The 19,598-nt window shown below is 39.7% G+C and overlaps 1 protein-coding gene across 1 annotated transcript in view; it reads right to left on the bottom strand.

Annotated features, from left to right (window-relative positions):
• Positions 1 to 19,598, bottom strand: part of CEMIP2 (cell migration inducing hyaluronidase 2) — a 72,141-nt gene that overhangs the window by 11,847 nt on the left and 40,696 nt on the right. Inside the window, exons 16-19 of the mRNA XM_007938449.2 lie at positions 16,736 to 16,951; positions 12,959 to 13,167; positions 8,962 to 9,144; positions 6,303 to 6,522 (exon numbers count right to left, since the gene is read on the bottom strand). Coding sequence (XP_007936640.1) covers positions 6,303 to 6,522; positions 8,962 to 9,144; positions 12,959 to 13,167; positions 16,736 to 16,951 — 828 coding nt within the window. The remainder of the gene's footprint in view (positions 1 to 6,302; positions 6,523 to 8,961; positions 9,145 to 12,958; positions 13,168 to 16,735; positions 16,952 to 19,598) is intronic.

Genomic DNA, 19,598 nt, shown 5'->3' on the forward strand with positions numbered 1-19,598 from the left:
GTCCCCTTCAATCTAAGCTGATGGGTTTTCTGCTGTCCTAGTTAGTAAGTCACAGACTTAATCTCTTAAAAAAAAAAAAGAAAAGAAAAGAATGTGTAGCCAGGTCCTTGGTGAGCATTCCAGGACATGTGTCTTTAGTTTGTACAAAAGAAGTTTCCAAATATTTAAGTTCTGTTTACATTTTGCACAATTCATTTTTAAGTCCATCTCTTTTCTCTCACTTTTCCCTATAAGCAGCAAGAAGAAACCACGTGGCCCCTTTAAGATCTTACTTAGAAATCTCAGCCAGATATCCAAGTTCATCACTTACAAGTTTTACATTTGACAATAATTCAGACAAGTTCTTTGCCTTCCTCCATTGTGCAATGAGATGTTCATCATTTTTTTTTTTAAAAAGCCTCATCAGAATCACATTTAATGTCCACATTTCTAGCATCATTCTGTTGCTGGTGCCACATGTATTCTCTAGGATGATAGAGACTTTCTCCATAGCTCTCTTCACTTCCAAGCCCTCACCAGAATTGCTTTTGATGTCTATAAACCCATCCACAGTCTCTTCAAGGCAATCTAGGCTTTGACTTTTGTTGTTGTTAGGTGCCACTGAATTGGTTCTGACAGTGGCCCTGTGTACAACAGAACAGAATACTGACTGGTCCTGTGCCATTCTAGCAATCATTATGTGTGAGCCCATTGTTGCAGCCACTGTGTCAATCCATCTCATTGAAGGTCTTCCTCTTTTTCACTGATCCTCTCCTTTACTAAGCATGATGTCCTTCTCCAGGGACTGGTACCTCTTGCCCAAAGTATAAGAGACAAAGTCTCGCCATCCTTACTTCTAAGGAGCATTCTGGCTGTGCTTCTTCCAAGACAGATTTGTTCATTCTTCTGGCAGTCCATGGTAGATTCAATATTCTTTGTTATCTATTAGAGCTCTGGTGGCCCAGTGGTTAAGGCATTTGGCTGCTGAACAAAAGGTTGGTAGTTCAGACCCACAAGCCTCTCAGTGGGAAAAAGATGAGGCAGCCTGCTTCTGTAAAGATTTACTGTCTTGGAAAATGTGTGGAGCAGTTCTACTCTGTCCAATAGAGTCATTACAAGTCAGAACTTACTCGATGACCATCGGTTTTTTGGTTAGAGCAGCACCCCACTCTTCCAGTACCAAATTCTTAGCTATATAGTGCTGCTATAAAAGAAATACCACAAGTGGGTGACTTTAACAAACAGTAACGTATTTTCTCACTGTTTAAGAAGCTAAATGCTTGAATTCAGGGTGCTGGCTCTAGGAGAAGGGATTCTCTCTCTGTTAGCTCTGGAGGAAGGTACTTGTCTCTTCTCAGCTTCTGCTCCTAGGCACTCTTCATGTGACTTGGCATCTCTCTTCCCCAATCTCCACTCATGCGGTTGCTCATTTAAACTCTTTTATATCTCAAAAGAGATTGACTCAAGATGCACCCTACATTAATGTTTTCTCATTAACATAAGAAAGACAACCCAGTCACAAATGCAATTATAACCACAGGAATAACCCTAAAACACACTACCACAGAGTTGATTCTGACTCATCTTTCCCCTGTGGAGTGTCTGGTGGGTTCAAACCACCAAACTTTTGGTTAGCAGCTGAATACTTTTACCACTGGGCCACCAGAGCTCCTTAATCATAGGTAGAGAGGTTAGGACTAGCACATATTTTGGAGGGACACAATCCAATCCATAAGAGGGGATACTGAGTTTATGTTAATGATGGTAGAATAATTTGGAAAAGGGCAGTAATAATGGCTATAAACATAAAGACTGCAATCATTATCAGCAAATTATACAGGTAGAAATTGAATTGGCAGAAGTCTTGTGTATATTTTTACCACAATAAATAAGCAAAAAATATGAGGATTAAAAAATATTATGAAGATAAAATTACAAAATACATTTTAAAAAATTTACAAATCTTAAAAGGCTCTGTTCAGACCAAATTTCCTAAATTAGGGCTCAGTCTCTGTAGCACTGAAGAAGTGTAGATAATGAACACTACCCCATTTAAAAAAATGTTAGTGTCTTTTTCTATCACCATATCTAAACACTTCTACTTAAACTACAAAAACCAAAAACCAAACGCACTGCCATTGGGTTGGATCTGACTCACAGCGACCCCTCCTTGGGTTTCCGAGGCAGTATCACTACAGAAGCAGATTGCCCAATATTCCTTCCAAGGAGTGGGTGGTGGGTTTGAACCGCTAGCCTTCTGGTTAGCAGTCAAATGCCTTAGGCACTATGCCACCAGAGCTTTTGAGCCATGCTTTGTGGGTCCTGATTTCCTACTGTTCAACCACATTTTCACTTTCTCAGAAGCACTTCCTTCATCTGCTTTCCTGTCACTCTGCCTTTCCTGATGTTGCTCCCTGCAGTGTATAGTAAATTACCTGGTATGGCTTTTCTAGCCTAAAGTCTTTGTAAACTCCATGGTGGAATTTGCTGTGAGCAACTGAGGAGCTCCTGATTGTAAAAGTTATCCACCTGGGGTATCTCTGTTGGGTGTGGCACAAAGCAATGTTCTGGGAAGTTCATTCTCTCTCAGGTGCTTAGAATTCTGATGTTATGATTGGCCGCTCTGCCAGGCTCAAAAGGAGGCCTCCATGAGGCAGAACTCTCTCTGACTGCTGGCTGAGGAGGAACATGCTCCTGAGAGAAATGCACTCCTGAGAGACACGTGCTCCTGAGAGATATGTGGTGATGGGAAACAAACACAAGAGATACACATTGCTGAGAGGGACAATGAGGGACACGCATTGCTGGGAGAGAGACTGAGCATTTTTCCTGAACTTAAATTGTAACCTGGTGCTTCCCTAATAAACCCCGTAATCTGTAATTCTGTGTGGCCACTGCAGTGAATTATCGAACCCAGCAGAAAGGTGTTGAGTGCTGCAGGGGGAACGGTTGGTGTCAGGGTTGGTGAAAGGGCTGGAGGAAGGCAGCATGTCTGGCCTCGCAGGAATAGGCGGCTACTGATGGTGATTCTGACTTCCTCTTGTGCGGTTAGAGGAGGTCAGAAGATGTGGCCTTCCTGTCCCTTTAGAACTCCCTTACCTAGAATGCCCTTCCCTTTATCCTGCTCTGGCAAATACTCCCACTGTCCAAAATCTACCTTCTACCTCCTCCCTGAAGGCTATCTCTCCCTTAAAAGCACTTTTACTCTCATACAAGTTAGCACTTAAAGGAATATAGCCACAAGAAGTCAATATTAACAACTTCATGTGCAAGAGTAAATAATCATGATACCAAGCATTCACAAAGTACACAGATATTTGTTGAAGTTGAAGGCTTGGGGACAAAAATTCACGTGACTTTTGTTACTTACTCATAATATATATGAGGAGCTCTGATAGCATAGTGCCTAAGGCATTTGACTGTTACCCAGAAGGCTGGCGGTTCAAACCTACCAGCTACTCCTTGGAAGGAAGATTGGGAGATCTACTTTCGTAGTGATACTGCCTCGGAAGGTATCCGAGGATGCCCAAAGGAGGGGCCGCTATGAGTTGGATCTGACTCAACAGCAGTGAGTTTGAGTAATATATATGAGTTTGCTCTTGATATTAAAATAATAATAATAATAACAACCCTAAAACTTCCAAATAAAAGTAATAATATTTTATAATTGCTCAAAATAAATTATCAATAATTATTTTAGAACAAAGTATGATTGATGTTTCAGTTATAAAGGATCAAGAATGCTAAGCATTAGTGCCTAGAATAATTTAATAACATAGGCCTAGAATATTTCCAGTGGTGATTATTTTATATATTAAAATTTTATTATGTTGTTGTTTGTTGTTTTGTGCCGTCGAGTCAGACTCAACTCATAGTGACCCCTCCTTGGGTTTCCGAGGCAGTATCACTACAGAAGTAGATTGCCCCATCTTCCTTCCAAGGAGTGGCTGGTGGGTTTCAACCGCCAGTCCTCTAGTTAGCAGTCAAGTGCCTTAGGCACTATGCTACCAGAGCTCCTAAAATTTTATTATACATTATATTATTATAAATGGCATAACATCTCTTTAGTAATAAAGGACTTTCTTGACACAATCAATCTAAAAATTAGTCTGAAGAGGTTACTTCCCCACAAAGACTATCTCAAAACATCACTTTAACAGTCTAAACATTGCACGGGACAGAAACAACCCATCTAACATTCACATGTACACTTTTTGCTTTTGGCTTTAGTTGTACTGAAGAGTAGAGGTGGCTCAGAACTATGAAAGACCAATATGTACCATGATAGTGAAGTTGCCATTTAAAAAATACTTATTATATACCCTAATGGAAAACATAAATTCATAGCAACCCCCACTGGGTTTCTGAGGCAGTAAATCTTTATGGAAATAGATTGCCCAGTCTTGCTTCCACCAAGTGGCTGGTGGGTTTGAACCACCAACCTTCTGGTTAGCAGTCAGATGCCTTAGTCACTATGCTTCCAGAGCTCCTTTTATCCATTATCAATAGGAGTATGCATTTTGTGGCAATTCTTGGCTTAAAAAAAGAAAAACCCCTAGCTTAGGGTGTATCTGAATCCACTGGGGGAATGCTGGGCTCTATGTCCAGAGCTTCTGATTCAGGAGGTCTGGGATGGCCCAGGAGTAGCCCAAGAATCACTTTCCTAAGCCCATATTTGTTTGTGTAAAGATTAAACACAAATTAGGGCAATATTAGCTTCCTTTGGAACTCCACCCTTATGTTTGATTTTTAGCTCCTATTTTGGATTTACTTTCATTCCTACGCTTTTTCAAGATCTCGAAGAAGACTCTCTCATTAAGAATGTTAGGTTCTCACCCCCTGCCATCAATTCCAACCCAAAGCAATCCTATAGGTCAGGGTAGAAATGCCCCATATGGGGTTTCCAAAGCTGTAAATCTTTATAGAAGCAGACTGTTTCATCTTTTTCCCACAGAGTGGCTACTGGATTCAAACCACCAACCTTTTGGTTAGTAGCTGAATGCTTTAACCACTGACCCACCAGAGCTCCTTGAATGGTAAGTTGGGAGAAGCATTTTCACTTCTAGCCAAAGTCAATCTGTACTTTTAATTATAGATAAATGTAATAGCACTAGCTTCAAAATTAAGAGCAGCCTTCTACCAATTTTCACAAGAGCTGCATTTTCTGACGAGAAAGTTTATACAAGTAAAACAAAGGAAGTATTGTTTATATGTGGTAGTTAAATTTGTATGTCAACTTGGCTGGGCCTGGTTGAGTGGCTGGGCAGCTGGTGGTAGTTATTCCCCATGATGGGACTGGCAATCAACTCCATGGTGGGATCCACCACAAGCAGCTGAGTTGCTGCCTTTGGGATGTGGTCTGTTTCCTGTATATAAGGAGAAGCCTTGGGATAGTCTCTAGCTTATGGCACGCTCGGACCCTGCATGTAGCCATGTTGTTGTTCAGCAGTCTGCCATGTTCTGCTGACCTGGGGACTTACAAATGGACTTAAATTCATGGCCTGCCATGTGGTTTGATAACATTGGGACTGTGCCTTTTTACTTATCAACCTTGGGGCATCTCAGCCTCAATAGGCAACAGCTGTCTGAGTGAAGAAACGCCTCTAGCTCCAGTGGCCTGGAAGCAGGAGGCAGAGCTGGAACTCAAGGTTGAGGAGCTTTCACCTAGCCCCTAGAGCCTGACACTTTGAACTTCAACTTAAAGCCTCCTCCAAACTATAAGAGAATAAACTTCTGATTGTTAAGGCCATTCCATTTGTGGTATATTCTCGTCAGAGTAGCACTAGGTAACCAGAACATTGTATCACTGACATGTAAACCAAAACACAGTATGATAATGGAATCACATTATCTGAGAAAGAAAAGATGGTGACCAATGTAGCACCTTCTAACTTCAAAGCACGCAGAGTTCACATTTATCCAGGGTAAAGTGACGTATCACCAGTTGACTCCAACTCATGGTGACCCTATGGGTGTCAGAATAGAATTGTTTTCTATAGGGCTTTCAATGGCTGATTTTTTGAATGTAGATTGCCAAGCCTTTTCCCAAGGTACTCTGAGTGGTCTCAAACCTCCAACCTTTTGGTTAGCAGCTGAGTGTATTAACTGTTTGTACCACCAAGGGACTCACAGGGGGAAATTATTTTCTTATTTATTTAGACTAGTTTGCTTCTGACGAACATCACATTGCAGAAAGAGCCAATATTCAGAATAAGTCATCCAACATGTATAAATTGGCAACAGAGATGTTTCCAAGAACATCTATTTATATTGCAAAGAAACCTTCTGACTTTTCTCCCAGTGCAATCCCACTTCTCATTTACCTGGCTGGTGCCACAGCCTAGACACGGTCCAGACAGCATGGCTGGCATCCGCTTAACTGCTGATGGCTTTCGGTAATACTGTGGATAAGCTTTGGCCATGCAGTTACTGATGTCCTTTGAGTCTGTTGTTGCCTGGATCTTGACTCTTTCACATCCCTGAGATGAACAGTAACTGTGGCCATCCCTATGACCTTTGGCTTTGAGATATAAAAACAGCAATCTGCACAAACAAAAACAAACCCATGTGGTGTTAGACTTAGTCTCAAAAACTTAGAAACTTCCTCAAGTAAGACTCATTGTCAAAATGATATTCCCTCCCATAAGGTGATTTTTCTTTAAAAGAAAGAATAAAATATATTGAAAAATATATTGTTTATCTTTCTTTTTTCTACTACTAGCATCCTCAGTCAAATGCAATAAACATTAGAAAATTTTGGATATCCTGATTCAGTTGTTCTGGAAGATATCAAAGTTGATTTCTGGTTTGAATTAGTTCAAAAGGTAATTTGGGAGGATGGAATTTGGCTTGGTTCAAAAATTCCTCGGAAAACTTGATACTAGTGTTGAGTTTAGGATTCAGTAAATTAATGTGGTTTATTCTTTTTTTGGGGGTTCATAAATCATTTTGGTTTAAGGCACAAAGCTGGAATAATAAAAGGAGCAATTCTGACTTGTTTGGCTAAGGCTAAGATATGGTCTCAAATCAGTTCCTGTGATGTTTACCAAGAGCAGATGGGCTTGGGGTCCTTCCATCTGTACTGGGGCCAAAAGCAGTTCCCACCCACTCTGGATTATCTTCCTACTGCCAAGATGAAAGAAAAAGTCTAACTTTCAGGCAGCAGTCCAATGTCTGTCAGTGAACTCAGTCCTTCGAAACCAAAAGGATGGCAAGATTCTAAAGAACTAGATCAAGTGGGATTGATTACCAGAGATCAGGAATTCATATCTTAATATGAGGTCAATGTACAATGCAAAGTTGTAATAGGAGGTAAAAATCAGCCATTGTCCTGACATCCAGTAATTTTAACAAATACACTTCCAGAAAGCAAGACCTTGATTAATCAATTATGTAATAATTGGTAAATAATTAAAAGAGTCAAGATGAATAGGATTAAAAAGAATTAGCACCTCAGAGGCTGAGGGACTCTTGAAATACCCAGACTAGGAAATATTTCTCACTTTTTAAGAAATACATTTAATCATTAATATGATTAAATGTAATTTGGACTGTCCTTACAAATTTGAGTGTTTCATTTATTTCTGTGGAAATGTGGAAATTCTGTAAAATCCAAGTCCAGGTAAATTGTTTAAATCTAATTAGAATCTGAACACTGTGAGACGGAAAGATTTAAGCTCACAGCCATGGCTGCTGGAGCGCCACTGGACAATGAACAAGTTGTATGTTATTCAAAGGCTAATACAGCACATAATGACTGAACTCCAACTCCATTTCCCCTAATCAATCCTGCAACCCTCTCCCCACTTGGAACTTTTCGCCTTCCCCAAACATGCCATGCCATGTTCTTCCATGCCTCCATGCATTTGCACATTGTTCCCCTGCCTGGAAGACCTCGCCTCACTCATCTTTTCTTCCGTCTCCTCCTATTTACTCCTCAAGAGTTAGCTCCAGTGTCACTTTCCTGGGCTGACACTGGGTACCTCGGGCTGAGTAGGTTACCCAAAACCACCCTGAATATCCCACTATAGCACTTATAGCATTTAAACTCATTGCTCTCTAATTACTTGCTTCCATCCTTCAATGGACTGTGAATTCACAGGACTTAAGAAATGTGTCTTATTCACGTTAGCATCCATCTAGTACCTAGACAATGGCACACAGTAGGAATGTCAGCTAAAGGAATGGCTATGGAAGGATTTTGCTATCTGCTGGGAGGGTATAGGAGATCAAGCCTACCATAACCCAAAGGCTGGGAGACTGTAACTAGAAAAAAGCAGACAAAGCCAACAGCACCCGAGGAGAACAGGATTAGAATTAAAAAGTGGAAAGATGCAACCCAGAGAAAGTTGGAAGCTAATAGGCCAAGGTTATACAGTGATTTTGAAAGGTCAACTTGAGAGAGCCTTAAGGTCAGTAGGAAGAGAAAAATGAGTTTTACTGCGGTATGAACTATTGTTGTTGTTATTTGCCACTTAGTCGGACCCAACTTGTAGCAACCCCTCCTTGGGTTTCTGAGGCAATATCACTATGGAAGTAGATTGCTCAACCTTCCTTCTGAGGAGTGGCTGGTGGGTTTGAACTGCCAGCCTTCTAGCTAGCAGTCAAGTGCCTTAGGCACTACACCACCAGAGCTCCTTGATAGCATATGTAAATAATCTTAAGAGTTGTTATGGAAAAAGATTATTTTAATTCCCAATTTGGCCTATTGGATTTTTACTGACAAGGATAATTTCTCTCTCTAAATTGCCTTAATAGGTATACGGCAAACATTTTCATGGATTCCTACTGACAACTATAATTATAAGTCATTCTCGTTCTTCTCTAAGCCTCTAATAGTGATGTGCACAGAATTACCCCACACCAGCTGCTTTCCTAAGCACCCATCACATCATGGCCTATTCTTAGCTACTCTGAAGAACTAGTAATTTCACCATTAAAGAAAAATAGCAATAATTCTCAATCTTGGCTCTACTGAATTACCCAGTGCTGGAATCAAAATAGAATTTCCTCTCAGACTGTTTCCTCTGCAGTTCTTCAAGTGAACGTACAGGTTCATAGTCTTCCATTTTGGATAATGAGCCATTCTGCCGCTGAAAAAATCCAAAGGTAACCTGAAAACTTGTGTTGGATGGATAGCAGAGGCCAACTCGAATCCAGTCATTCCTATGAAGGAGAGACAATAAATATTTAATTCATACTTGAGATGGTATATTTTTTTAAAAATTTTAATATGGTAAAATACACACATACACAGAAAAAACATTTGCTGTCTTAACCATTTTTAAGTATACAATTCAATGACATTAATAATACTCATCCTGTTGTACAACCATCACCACCATCCATTTTCAAATGTTTCTCATCACCCTAAAGTGAAACTCAGAACCCCATAAACAATAACTCTAGATTTCCTTCTTCCCTCGGTTCTCATAACCAGTAATAAACTTTTATGTCTCTGCATTTTTCCTCTAGACATTTCAAATAAGTGGGTTCAAACAATATTTGTTCTTTTGGGTCTGACTTATTTCACTGAACATAATATTTCTAAGGTTCATCCATGTAGCATATATCAGAACTTAATTTCTCCTTATGGTTGAATAATGTTCCATTATAAGGATATATAACTTTTTGTTTATCCATTCATCTGTCAACAGACACTTGAGTTACAGAAAACCTTTTGGATGCTGTGAATAATGCTGCAATGACCATTAGTATACAAGTATCTGTTTGAGTCCTTCCTTTCAGTTCTTTGGGATGTATGTCTAGGAGTGGAATTGCTATATCATATGGTAATTCTGTGTTTAGCTTTTAAAGAACTCCCCAACTGTTTTCAACAAAGGCTCTGAGCCAGTATCTTTTGAGTATTACAGCACAGGCAAATTTTAGCTACAATGTTCTCCTTAAATTCCTGCTGTGTTTAATCCCGAACCCTGACACACTGTAGGATCATCTACCTTTATCTGTTACTCAAATTTCTCTTACTGATATTTTGGTAACATTTATATGTCCTACAAAAAATCCTTGGTTTCAGTAGGACTTGAGAACATGTGAATAGAAGTTGGATAACATGTACTTAGACACTGCAAATAGATAATAAAGATAGGTGAAATGGCTGAGTATGGGGGCATTAAGATGGAAACACTAATGGCCTAACAGTGGAATGGTATCTGGTAAAACTCTAAAGAATTTGTAAGCAATATGTAACTAAGCCTTAAAATTGTTCACAGAGATCTAACTCAATAATCTCACTAAAACATAATAAGAAATGCAGACTAAAGATGTATACAAAAAAGATGTTCTATGCAGTATCATCTGTAATAGCAAGAGAGGGGCCCAGTAAGAAAAGAATCTAAATGTCCATGGGGTGAGGGGAAGAAGGTACTTAAATATATCATGGTATATCCATATGCTGAGTGAGAACACTTCAGGGTAAGGAAGAAGGGAAAGACCCCAAAATGTTTACAATACCACACTTCAACTAGAAGGACTGGAGATTACTTCAACTTTCTTTATTTTTCTTATTTTGTATAATGCATATATCTAACTTTTATAACTATTAAAGTTTATTTTCAGAAAATGCACTATGACAAAATCTGTGACCTCCCATAATTATAATGAATTGAGTAAAACAATGCCCATCTCGTAAAACAATGCCCATCTCCTCTTCTTCCTCTTGCCTCTGCTCACCATGTAATTTCTACAAAATTTTAGTTAATTAACTATATAAGGAAACTATTACTGAATTTAAAGCCCAAGTAGATTTTTATAATTTCTAGGCTCAGCTTTTTTCTACTTTAAAAGGTTTCCCCTTGCCCAATATTTCCTCAACAGTTATGTGTGGAACTCTGTATACTATTTGATTGTACTATCTCATATCAAATTGATTATCCTGCTCGATCTAACTTGTTGGCTTGTTGATCATTCTTTGACAACACTCCTTTCTCTCTGACAATCATTGTTTCTTTCACTGACTTCTCCATGGTTCATATATAGAAATGACATTATCGGATTGGCCTCTGGACACAACAGAACTAAGGATTAGAGATGAGGAGATCAAGTAGGAGGCTGTTCAGGTATCCAGGTAAAAGATGATGGTGGCCTGAACTCAATCATGAGCAATGGGGGTGGAAAGAAATGAAGAGATTTGAATGGCATTAAGGAGATCAAATCAATAAGGCTTGGTTACTAATGGAATGGAGAGATGAGTCCTGGGAATTTTAGCTTGGGTGATGGGGAAAAGGGAATTGCTATTTTACAGAAAGGGTCTAGAAAAGCAACAGCCTCTGGTATAGGAAATTAGTAATAGTTTAGTTTAGAGAGTGTGTCAGAGGCCTAAATATCTCAGAACAAGGGGTATCCACCACAGTGTTCATCTCTCCTGGGAAGAGACCTTAGTGGCTGAATTCTCACAGGTTCCATGTCCATTTCTGTTCATTTGAATTGGTTGGTAGAAGAGAGTTCGGACAAATCAGAGCTTTAAAACCCACTAGCTGTACAAGCCACCTCAGTTTTTATGTACAGTCAGGAGAACAAGTTGTCAGTTTCTACCTATATAACTGAGCACTTGCATGAATGCCATGGATTACACACATCAAGACTGGTTTACCCAGCCTTTTGACAAAGCCCACCCCTCCTTTCTGTTTTATCTCCTGTCATTTCTCCTGATGTGCCCTATTCTCCCATCATTCCCTGAGTAGAACTGGCCCAAACCAGTTGCCATCAAGTCGATTCCAACTCATGTCTAACCCATGTGTGTCAGAGTAGAACAATGCTCCATAAGGTTTTCAATGGCTGAGACCTTTTGAAAGCAGACAGTGAGGACTTTCTTTTGAGGTACCAATGGGTGGATCTGAACTGCCAACTTTCAGTTAGCAGCTGGATGCTTAACCATCTGAACCTCCCAGAAAACTCCTTTGTAATAAGACTGATTCATCAGTTGATCAGAAACACTTCTTCAGTGCAAGCCTGGCCCAACTCCATCAGTCAGAATTAGTTGCTCTATCTTTTGTCCATTAAAAATTGGTGTGTTTATCTATTTACTTGCAATGTTTTTCTACCTCTATACTACAAGCTCTTGTAGGACAAGTATTTTTCTCATTCATCTTTACATATGTGCCATTCATGCTCCAGCTCTTCTACTGCATGTCCACAGCAGACATTATTAATCAATCACACACTCTCTTCTGTGAAACACAGACTTGGCCTCAAAATCTTTCAATTTTGCAGGTAACCAAATGATCAGTTGAAATACCTGATGAAACTTTCTTTCCATCTGAGCTGTAAGAAATGAAAACATTCTGTACACTGTATTAAAATTCATCATGAAATGGCTTTCTACATGCAACGCTCATTTCTGTATAAGCTTTCCCATGAAAAACTGCTTTTGAAAAGACAGGACTCTACTTGTATAATCTTTTAATTCCATCAATAGGAAATGCACATCTTCCTATAAGTAAGCAAAGTACATGAATTTACCATTCTTTAGTCACTACTTGCTAATTAAAAAGGAGCTCTGGTGGTATAGTGGGTAAAGCGTGTGTATACTAACCAGAAGGTCAGCCGATCAAAACCACCAGCCGCTCCATGAGAGGAAGATGAGGCAATCCACTTCAGTAAAGACTTATAGCCTTTGAAACCCAATGGGGGTCGCTATGAGTCACAATTGACTTGATGGCAGTGGGTAGCTAATTAAAAGTTTCCCTGGGTGGCACAAATGGTTAAGCACTGAGCTACTAGCCAAAAGGCTGGCAGTTTGAATCCACCCAGAGGCATCTCAGAAGCCAGGTCTGGCTATCTGCTTCCAAAAGGTCACAGTCTTAAAAATCCTATGGAGCAGTTCTACTCTGCACACATGGTTGGCCACGAGCTGGAATCAACACAGTGGCAACTAACAATAACAAAGCTAATTAAAGTCACTACTTTTCTCCACCAAATTACTACTTGTGTGCCTTCTGGAAACAAGATAAGATAGGCATACTTGTTGAAGTTTACAAGGTACAGAAAAGCAGTCCGTGGTGCTGGTCCATTCCAGTGGATGGTATAGCCTTTCTCCAGCATGATTACAGGTTGGTACTGTGAAAAGGCAGCCTTCTGGTTAATGCCCCGGAGCACCATTGGGTGGGATGGATATTCATCTCGTGTGATGGTCATATTAAGATTCTGAGTGCCCCATGTTTGCACATAGACCTTCAAAAAATAACCAAGAATTAAAGAGAAGGAAGATTTAATTGAACAAACATTTCCAGGACAAAGTTAAGTGTCATTATTTTGCAAAGAGATTCTGTGGATTCTGTGGTCTGTGCCAGACAAAACGAGCAGCAGCCAACTTCACACTATTAGACGCTTGCATGCAGCCTGCCCAATCTGAAATGATGAAAACAGATCATGCATTTTGCTAGCCAAGATCTTCCTCATCTCTTCCACCCAATGGGCCGGCTTATTCATCAGAATGTAAAACCTCTGTGGCTTATACAGCTTGTCAAAGCAATCTCTCAATCTGAAGAACACACATACAAAAAAATTAGCAAGCTAATGTGAAAACTGATACCCTCTAAGCAAATCCAAAAGACTTTCCTCTAAACTAAGAGAGGGAGAATTTAAATATCCTACGACTTTGACTTTAAATTTTCCATGACCTACATCAGCCAAAGTCATTTTTAACCTATCCAAAAAAAAAAAAAAAAAAAATTATAAAAAGCTCTGCAAAAAATTGGGGGGGGGGAGGACATTCAAGTGAGACAAATTTGAAAGTTCTGAATTTATTCCAGTGCCATTTGGACCACTTGTTATTTCAAAACAAAACCTTCCCCAAATACATCCTCCAAAGACAAAACTCAAAACAATTTTCCTAAAACAAATCACTATCCTGTAACCAGAAGCTCTGGTGGCATAGTAGTTATTAACACATTCGGCTGCTACCAAAATGTCAGCAGTTTGAACCCAGCAGCTGCTCCACTCCATGGGAGAAAGATGAGGCAGTCTGTTTCCATAAAGATGTACAGCCTTGGAAACCCTATAGGGCAGTTCTACTCTGTCCTATAGGGTCACTATGAGTTAGTATCGACTCAATGGCAGTGGGTGGGTTATCCTGTAACCAAATTCTCCAGAAGAATTAAAACACTTGCAGAATATTGACATTTACATTACAACATGCCTAACCCTTAACAACCCATCCACAAGATAATTTTCTAGATGCTCATCTCTCTTCTTTTGTTGTTATTGGGCACCATCAGGTCAATTCTGACTCAAAGCAACCCCATGTGACAGTGTGTCTTTCTCTCATGGAGTGGCTGCATGGGTTCAAACTACCAACCTTTCAGTTAGCAGCCGAGAGCTCAGCCACTGAGCCACCAAAGCTCCTTACAACAAATGACTCCCAGCTCAAACTCCAAATTCTCAGAGAGTATCTGACATGTGGTCAGGTCTGAATTCGGATCTGTAGCCCCACCATTTCTAAAGCCTCCTAGAAAGTAGTAAACAACTTACATATTTCTTTCTTCATCTACACATAAAAACAGAATTACTACTCTGCTTTGTGATAGAAGGATTAGGTTCCCATTCTTAGGACTGAGTAATTTGTGGATTAAATGTTGAATGAGCAAATGAAAAAATATACACATTTACAGTAACAACTGTAATTTATAAGGAAAATCAGGAGTTCTCATAATCATGTATTTTATAGGCACATTTATAGTAATTTAAAAAAACAAAGTTTTTTATTAGTTAGCATCCACCACTTTAAGACAGACATACAAACATACACTAATATAAGGGGCTGGCAAGAAATTTGACTAAAGCTGTAGCTACAAGAGAACTAAAAGCTTTTTGTTTTTGTTTTAATTCTAGAATTTTTATAGATTCCTAGGTACTGACAAATCAACTTAATTTTGGGGTGCCTTTTGCTTAAAAATATAATGAATCAAAAAAAAAAATCACATTTTATTCTTTCATTTTTTATTATACTGTAATTAATTCCCCATCCTTTCCTTGTCCCCTGCCCCCTGCCCCAGGAATTAGGCAAGTATTATATCTTTGTTGCTCATGAGAATGAAAAATTCCACCACAAACATGCTAACATCTCATAAAAACAAACCAGAAACTCTCTCCAGTCTTTACTGTGTTGAAGCCCTTTGTTTTATCTATAGATAAGAATCTAAACATTTTCAAAGTTTATTTTTTTTTTCCACTTTCAGAATCACAGCATTCTTTAACAATCATGATTCAAAGGCGGATGAAACCAGTTGCTGCAGAGGCGATTGCAACTCATGGTGACCCCACGTTCCTCAGAGGGGAGCCGTCTTCAGTAGGGTTTTCAGTGGCTGATTTTTCACAAGTAAATTACTAGGGCCTTCTGAGACAACTCTGGGTGGACTCAAAACTCCAGTTGTTAGGTTGGCAGCTGAGCAATCCATTATTAAAAGCCTACCAATTTACTGTCTAAATTATGGAAATAAAATCCTGCTCCCTCCCAAAGGTGTAGGCAACTGGTACCTCCATTCTGCAATCTCTTCAATCCATCCAAATATCACTATTAAAGGCATTTTTGCCACTTAGAGTCCTGCTCTTCAACTAATACTATAGCAGCAAGCACTTCAATATGAGCCTGGTCATGTGGTAAATACTTGGCATGTATTCATTCACTCTATCTTCATAACAACTTCATGAGAGAGGAACAATTATTATCCTCACTGTACACAGGCCATCAAAAACCGAAACCCATTTTGACTCATAGCAACCCTTTAGGGCAGAGTAGAACTGCTCCACAGAGTTTCCGAGGCTGTACATCTTTATGAAAACAGACTGCCACATGGAAACAACAGAGCGAGGATTCAAACCCAGGCATTCTGGCTCCACAGCCTATACCCCAACCACAGATTAAAAAAACTGCTGCCATCGAGTCAATGCCAATTCCTGGTGACTCATGTGTCAGAGTAGAATTCTGCCCAGTAGAGTTTTTAGTGGCTGGTTTTTATGGAAGTAGATGACCAGGCTTTTCTTCCAAGGTGTCTCTGTTGGACTTAAACCTCCCATCTTTTAGTTAGCACTCAATACACTAAGTGACTATACCATCCTGGGACTCCTAAACACACATACTCCCTCTGGAATTAGTCCATCCTCTTACGCCACCATCAAGTTAGTAAGTACACACCAGTCTTTGTTTACAAAGGTGTTTCTCACCCTCTTCCTATTTTCATAGACATTCACAGACAATCTTAAAATAATCAGAAGAGTTTACTTTGATTCCTTCTCTGCCCTCTCATTTCCAATTCCCAGCCCTGCCTGCTTTCCAGTCATCTCTCATACCTGGAAAACAGTCCATCTCACTTTCCAAGTGATCTATTACTATTCTGCCTCAAAAGCCAGACTCCCTAATTTGGTAGAGATAATGACCCTGAAAGCAAAGAATACTTGGGGCACAGCTATAATGTGGCAAGAAAACCCTGGCTGGAGAATCAGGAAATATAGGTTCTTGCCTCAACTATATCCCAACCCTATTTAGCTAAGGGCAAATCACTCACTTCTCTGGGACCCACTTTTCCACTTGTTTACGTTAGTTTAAGTTAGGGGATGGAAGAGAATTGTGTTTTAAGTAAAATTCTGTAAGCCCATGACCCCCAGTCAATTTTATTTTCTTTAAGAAAAATCATGCTTTGGTAAGTGTTGATCACAATGAAAAACTGAGAAGTACTTATCACAGGCACAGTGTTATCAGGCGTGATAAGGAAGCAGATATCGTAGTGCATTCTGAGCCTACCTGGGCATAGGTCCCACTGCAGACTACGGCATTCCATTTGGTAACATTAACACAGCTTGGATGGCGGATCAGGTAGTTGTCAATTCTTCCGACATAAGCATCTTTGTATCCTGTCACAGAGCCATCAATGTCATGGAATATGGAGTTCTTATCGCCATCTAGCTCACAATCTTCAAACCAAGGGCCAGGCTTTCCAAAGAAGACATTCAGAGAGACCTGACAACAGTAAAAAGCAAGCACATCATAAAATGCGGGCTCTGCCACCTGAGACAACACACCTGCAAGGATCCAGCACATGTGTCCATTACAACTCCCTGATGTTAAAGTAGTTCCCAGTGACAGCACACAGCTGCCTACTATGGTATCAATCATAATTTCCTATTCAATTACTGACATGCCTGGAAAAAAGAAAATTGCAAAGCCTTACAGAATCCAAGTAGCAAATGTTACCCTTTGTCTCCCCCTTACCTCCCCCCACACCATTTAAAAACGATTACTTGTTCTCCAGGCAAATTAATCTGTGGTAATGGATATCTGAACAGTTCAGCAGAGAGGGCTAAGCAGTCATGTATATGTTTGTTAAGTCATATTCTATATACTTAAATCTGTGTATTTTCCTGTATGTAAATGATATCTGTTAGAATAAATCTATTATAAGTTCTATCTTCAAAGCTAGTTGATCGTGTCATTTCACTCTGAATACTTTAATTATTTGTTCATATGACCCCCTCTACCAAAAAATAAGTATGGTTCAAATCTGAAATACAGTCTAAATTTGGTATCGTTAGGTCACTGTTGAACTCACTGAAGGAAAAAAAAAAAAACAAACTCACTGCTGTCGAGTCAGATCCGACTCATAGCAGCCCCTCCTTGGGTTTCCAAGGCAGTATCACTATGGAAGTAGATTGCCCAGCCTTCCTTCCAAGGAGTGGCTGGTGGGTTTGAACCGCCAGCCTTCTGGTTAGTAGTCACGCCTTAGGCACTTAGTCACGCCACCAGAAGTCACTAGAATCTGCTAAAAGATGTATGTTACTATTTCTCTTCTAAACACAAAGTCCAACTCAATGATTTTCTTGTCATTTCCTCTCACTTGTAGAATGAACTTTCATGTTTAAAACATTGCTATCCATAAGCTTTTGCATTGGGCAAATCTGCAGCAAAAGACCTCTTTAAAGTGTTAAAAACAAAGATGTCACTTTGATGATTAAGGTGGGCCTGACCCAAGCCATGATATTTTCAGTCACCTTATATGCATGTGAAAGCTGGACAAAGAACAAGGAAGACAGAAGAACTGACACATACAAATTGCAGCATTGGTAAAGAATACTGAATAGACCATAGACTGCCAAAAGAACAAACAAATCTTCCCTGGAGAAAGCACAAGAATGTTCCTTAGAAACAAGGTGGTGAGACTCTGTCTCAGTTACTTTAGATATGTCATCAGGACGGATCGATCACTACAGAAAACTTCATGCTAGGTAAAGTTGAGGGTTAGCCAAAGATAGACTCTCAGTTACACGGACCGACATAGTGGTTACAACGGGCTCAGACACAGCAACAGCCATGACAATGGTGCAGGACAGGCAACGTTTCATTCTGTCATGTACAGGGTCGCTATGAGTCACAACCAACTTGATAATACCTCACAAAATATTTAACACATAACAAAGCTGCAAAGTGGCTGCAGTTAACATTTAACTTCTTTTTATTAGCAGCAAATTACTAACATTATTCAAGCCATGCTTATACTCCTCAAGAATGCTTTTAAACACTCATCATCCTGGAATGTTTTTAAACTGAGTATCTAACTGATAAGCAACTGAATGGGCAGAGTGAAGTTTGGGACAAGCGGCTCTAGGTTTTTAGTTCTAGACTTTTTTGTACTGTCTATGATTAAATCTGAGAGACAGGTAATATTTTCAGGTTTTAAGGAGAAAAAGTTTTGTGAACCATTCCCTCCACAAATTGTCTCTAAAATGTCACCACCACAGAAATACCACTGGACTCAAACAGTATAGATGCTGTTATGTTGTTATAACTTCATGGTTTTTATATATAAAAACAATGCATATCTAACTATTTTTCAATATGACCCTGTCAGTGGTCACTAAAATCTAGGCACGGGCACCAACGGAACTCCACGTGGGCAATAAACAAACAACCAGTCTCCACAGTGGGAAGCTGATCCAGGATCTTTCCTATTTGTGTGGGAAGCCTTGTACTAGTCTCTCTCTTAACCTTTCCCTGGAGTAACATGACCTGAAACAAAACCACTCAACCAAGCTGATATCCCTATTTGCACCTGTGTCTCTGGACCATGTTCTGTAAAACCAAATACAAACTTTGGCAAACTGATTCCAAGTTCTATCTCAAACTAGGCAACCACAAAGTTTGCCTGTGGAGGTGGATAATACAAGTATGAAGCACTTTCCAGTTGCAGCTGTCTGAAGGAGAAAGGAGCTAGACACTCGGAGACTCATTCCTTCTTGTGCCACTCTCATCATGGAGCTAGTGAGATGAGGGAGAAGTGATGTGTAACAGACTGTCCTGTGTTTTAAAGGTAAAGGCATACGGAACAAAAGCTAAGAAAACTACTTCTATAGGCTACTGCAATGGCAACAATTTCCATATGTTCTTGGTAATCTTCATAAAATCCTATTAAAGTTTAAATCAGAAATAACCCAATTTATGTCACACTGCCTCCAGGTTTCTCTTCATTCCTAACCTTTTATCCTCTCATTCCCCAGAGGAACAGGCCCCAGGTAAGTAAAATACTAGGTAGGATCTAATATTGAGACCCAAATCTCTTAGTGGCAATGAGCTACTCCACCAGCTAATTAGACTGAATTTCACAAAATCAGAT

Source organism: Orycteropus afer, unplaced genomic scaffold (genome assembly GCF_000298275.1).
Source record: "Orycteropus afer afer isolate SDZICR_OR568_19922 unplaced genomic scaffold, OryAfe1.0 scaffold00005, whole genome shotgun sequence".
Taxonomy (NCBI): Eukaryota; Metazoa; Chordata; class Mammalia; order Tubulidentata; family Orycteropodidae; genus Orycteropus; species Orycteropus afer.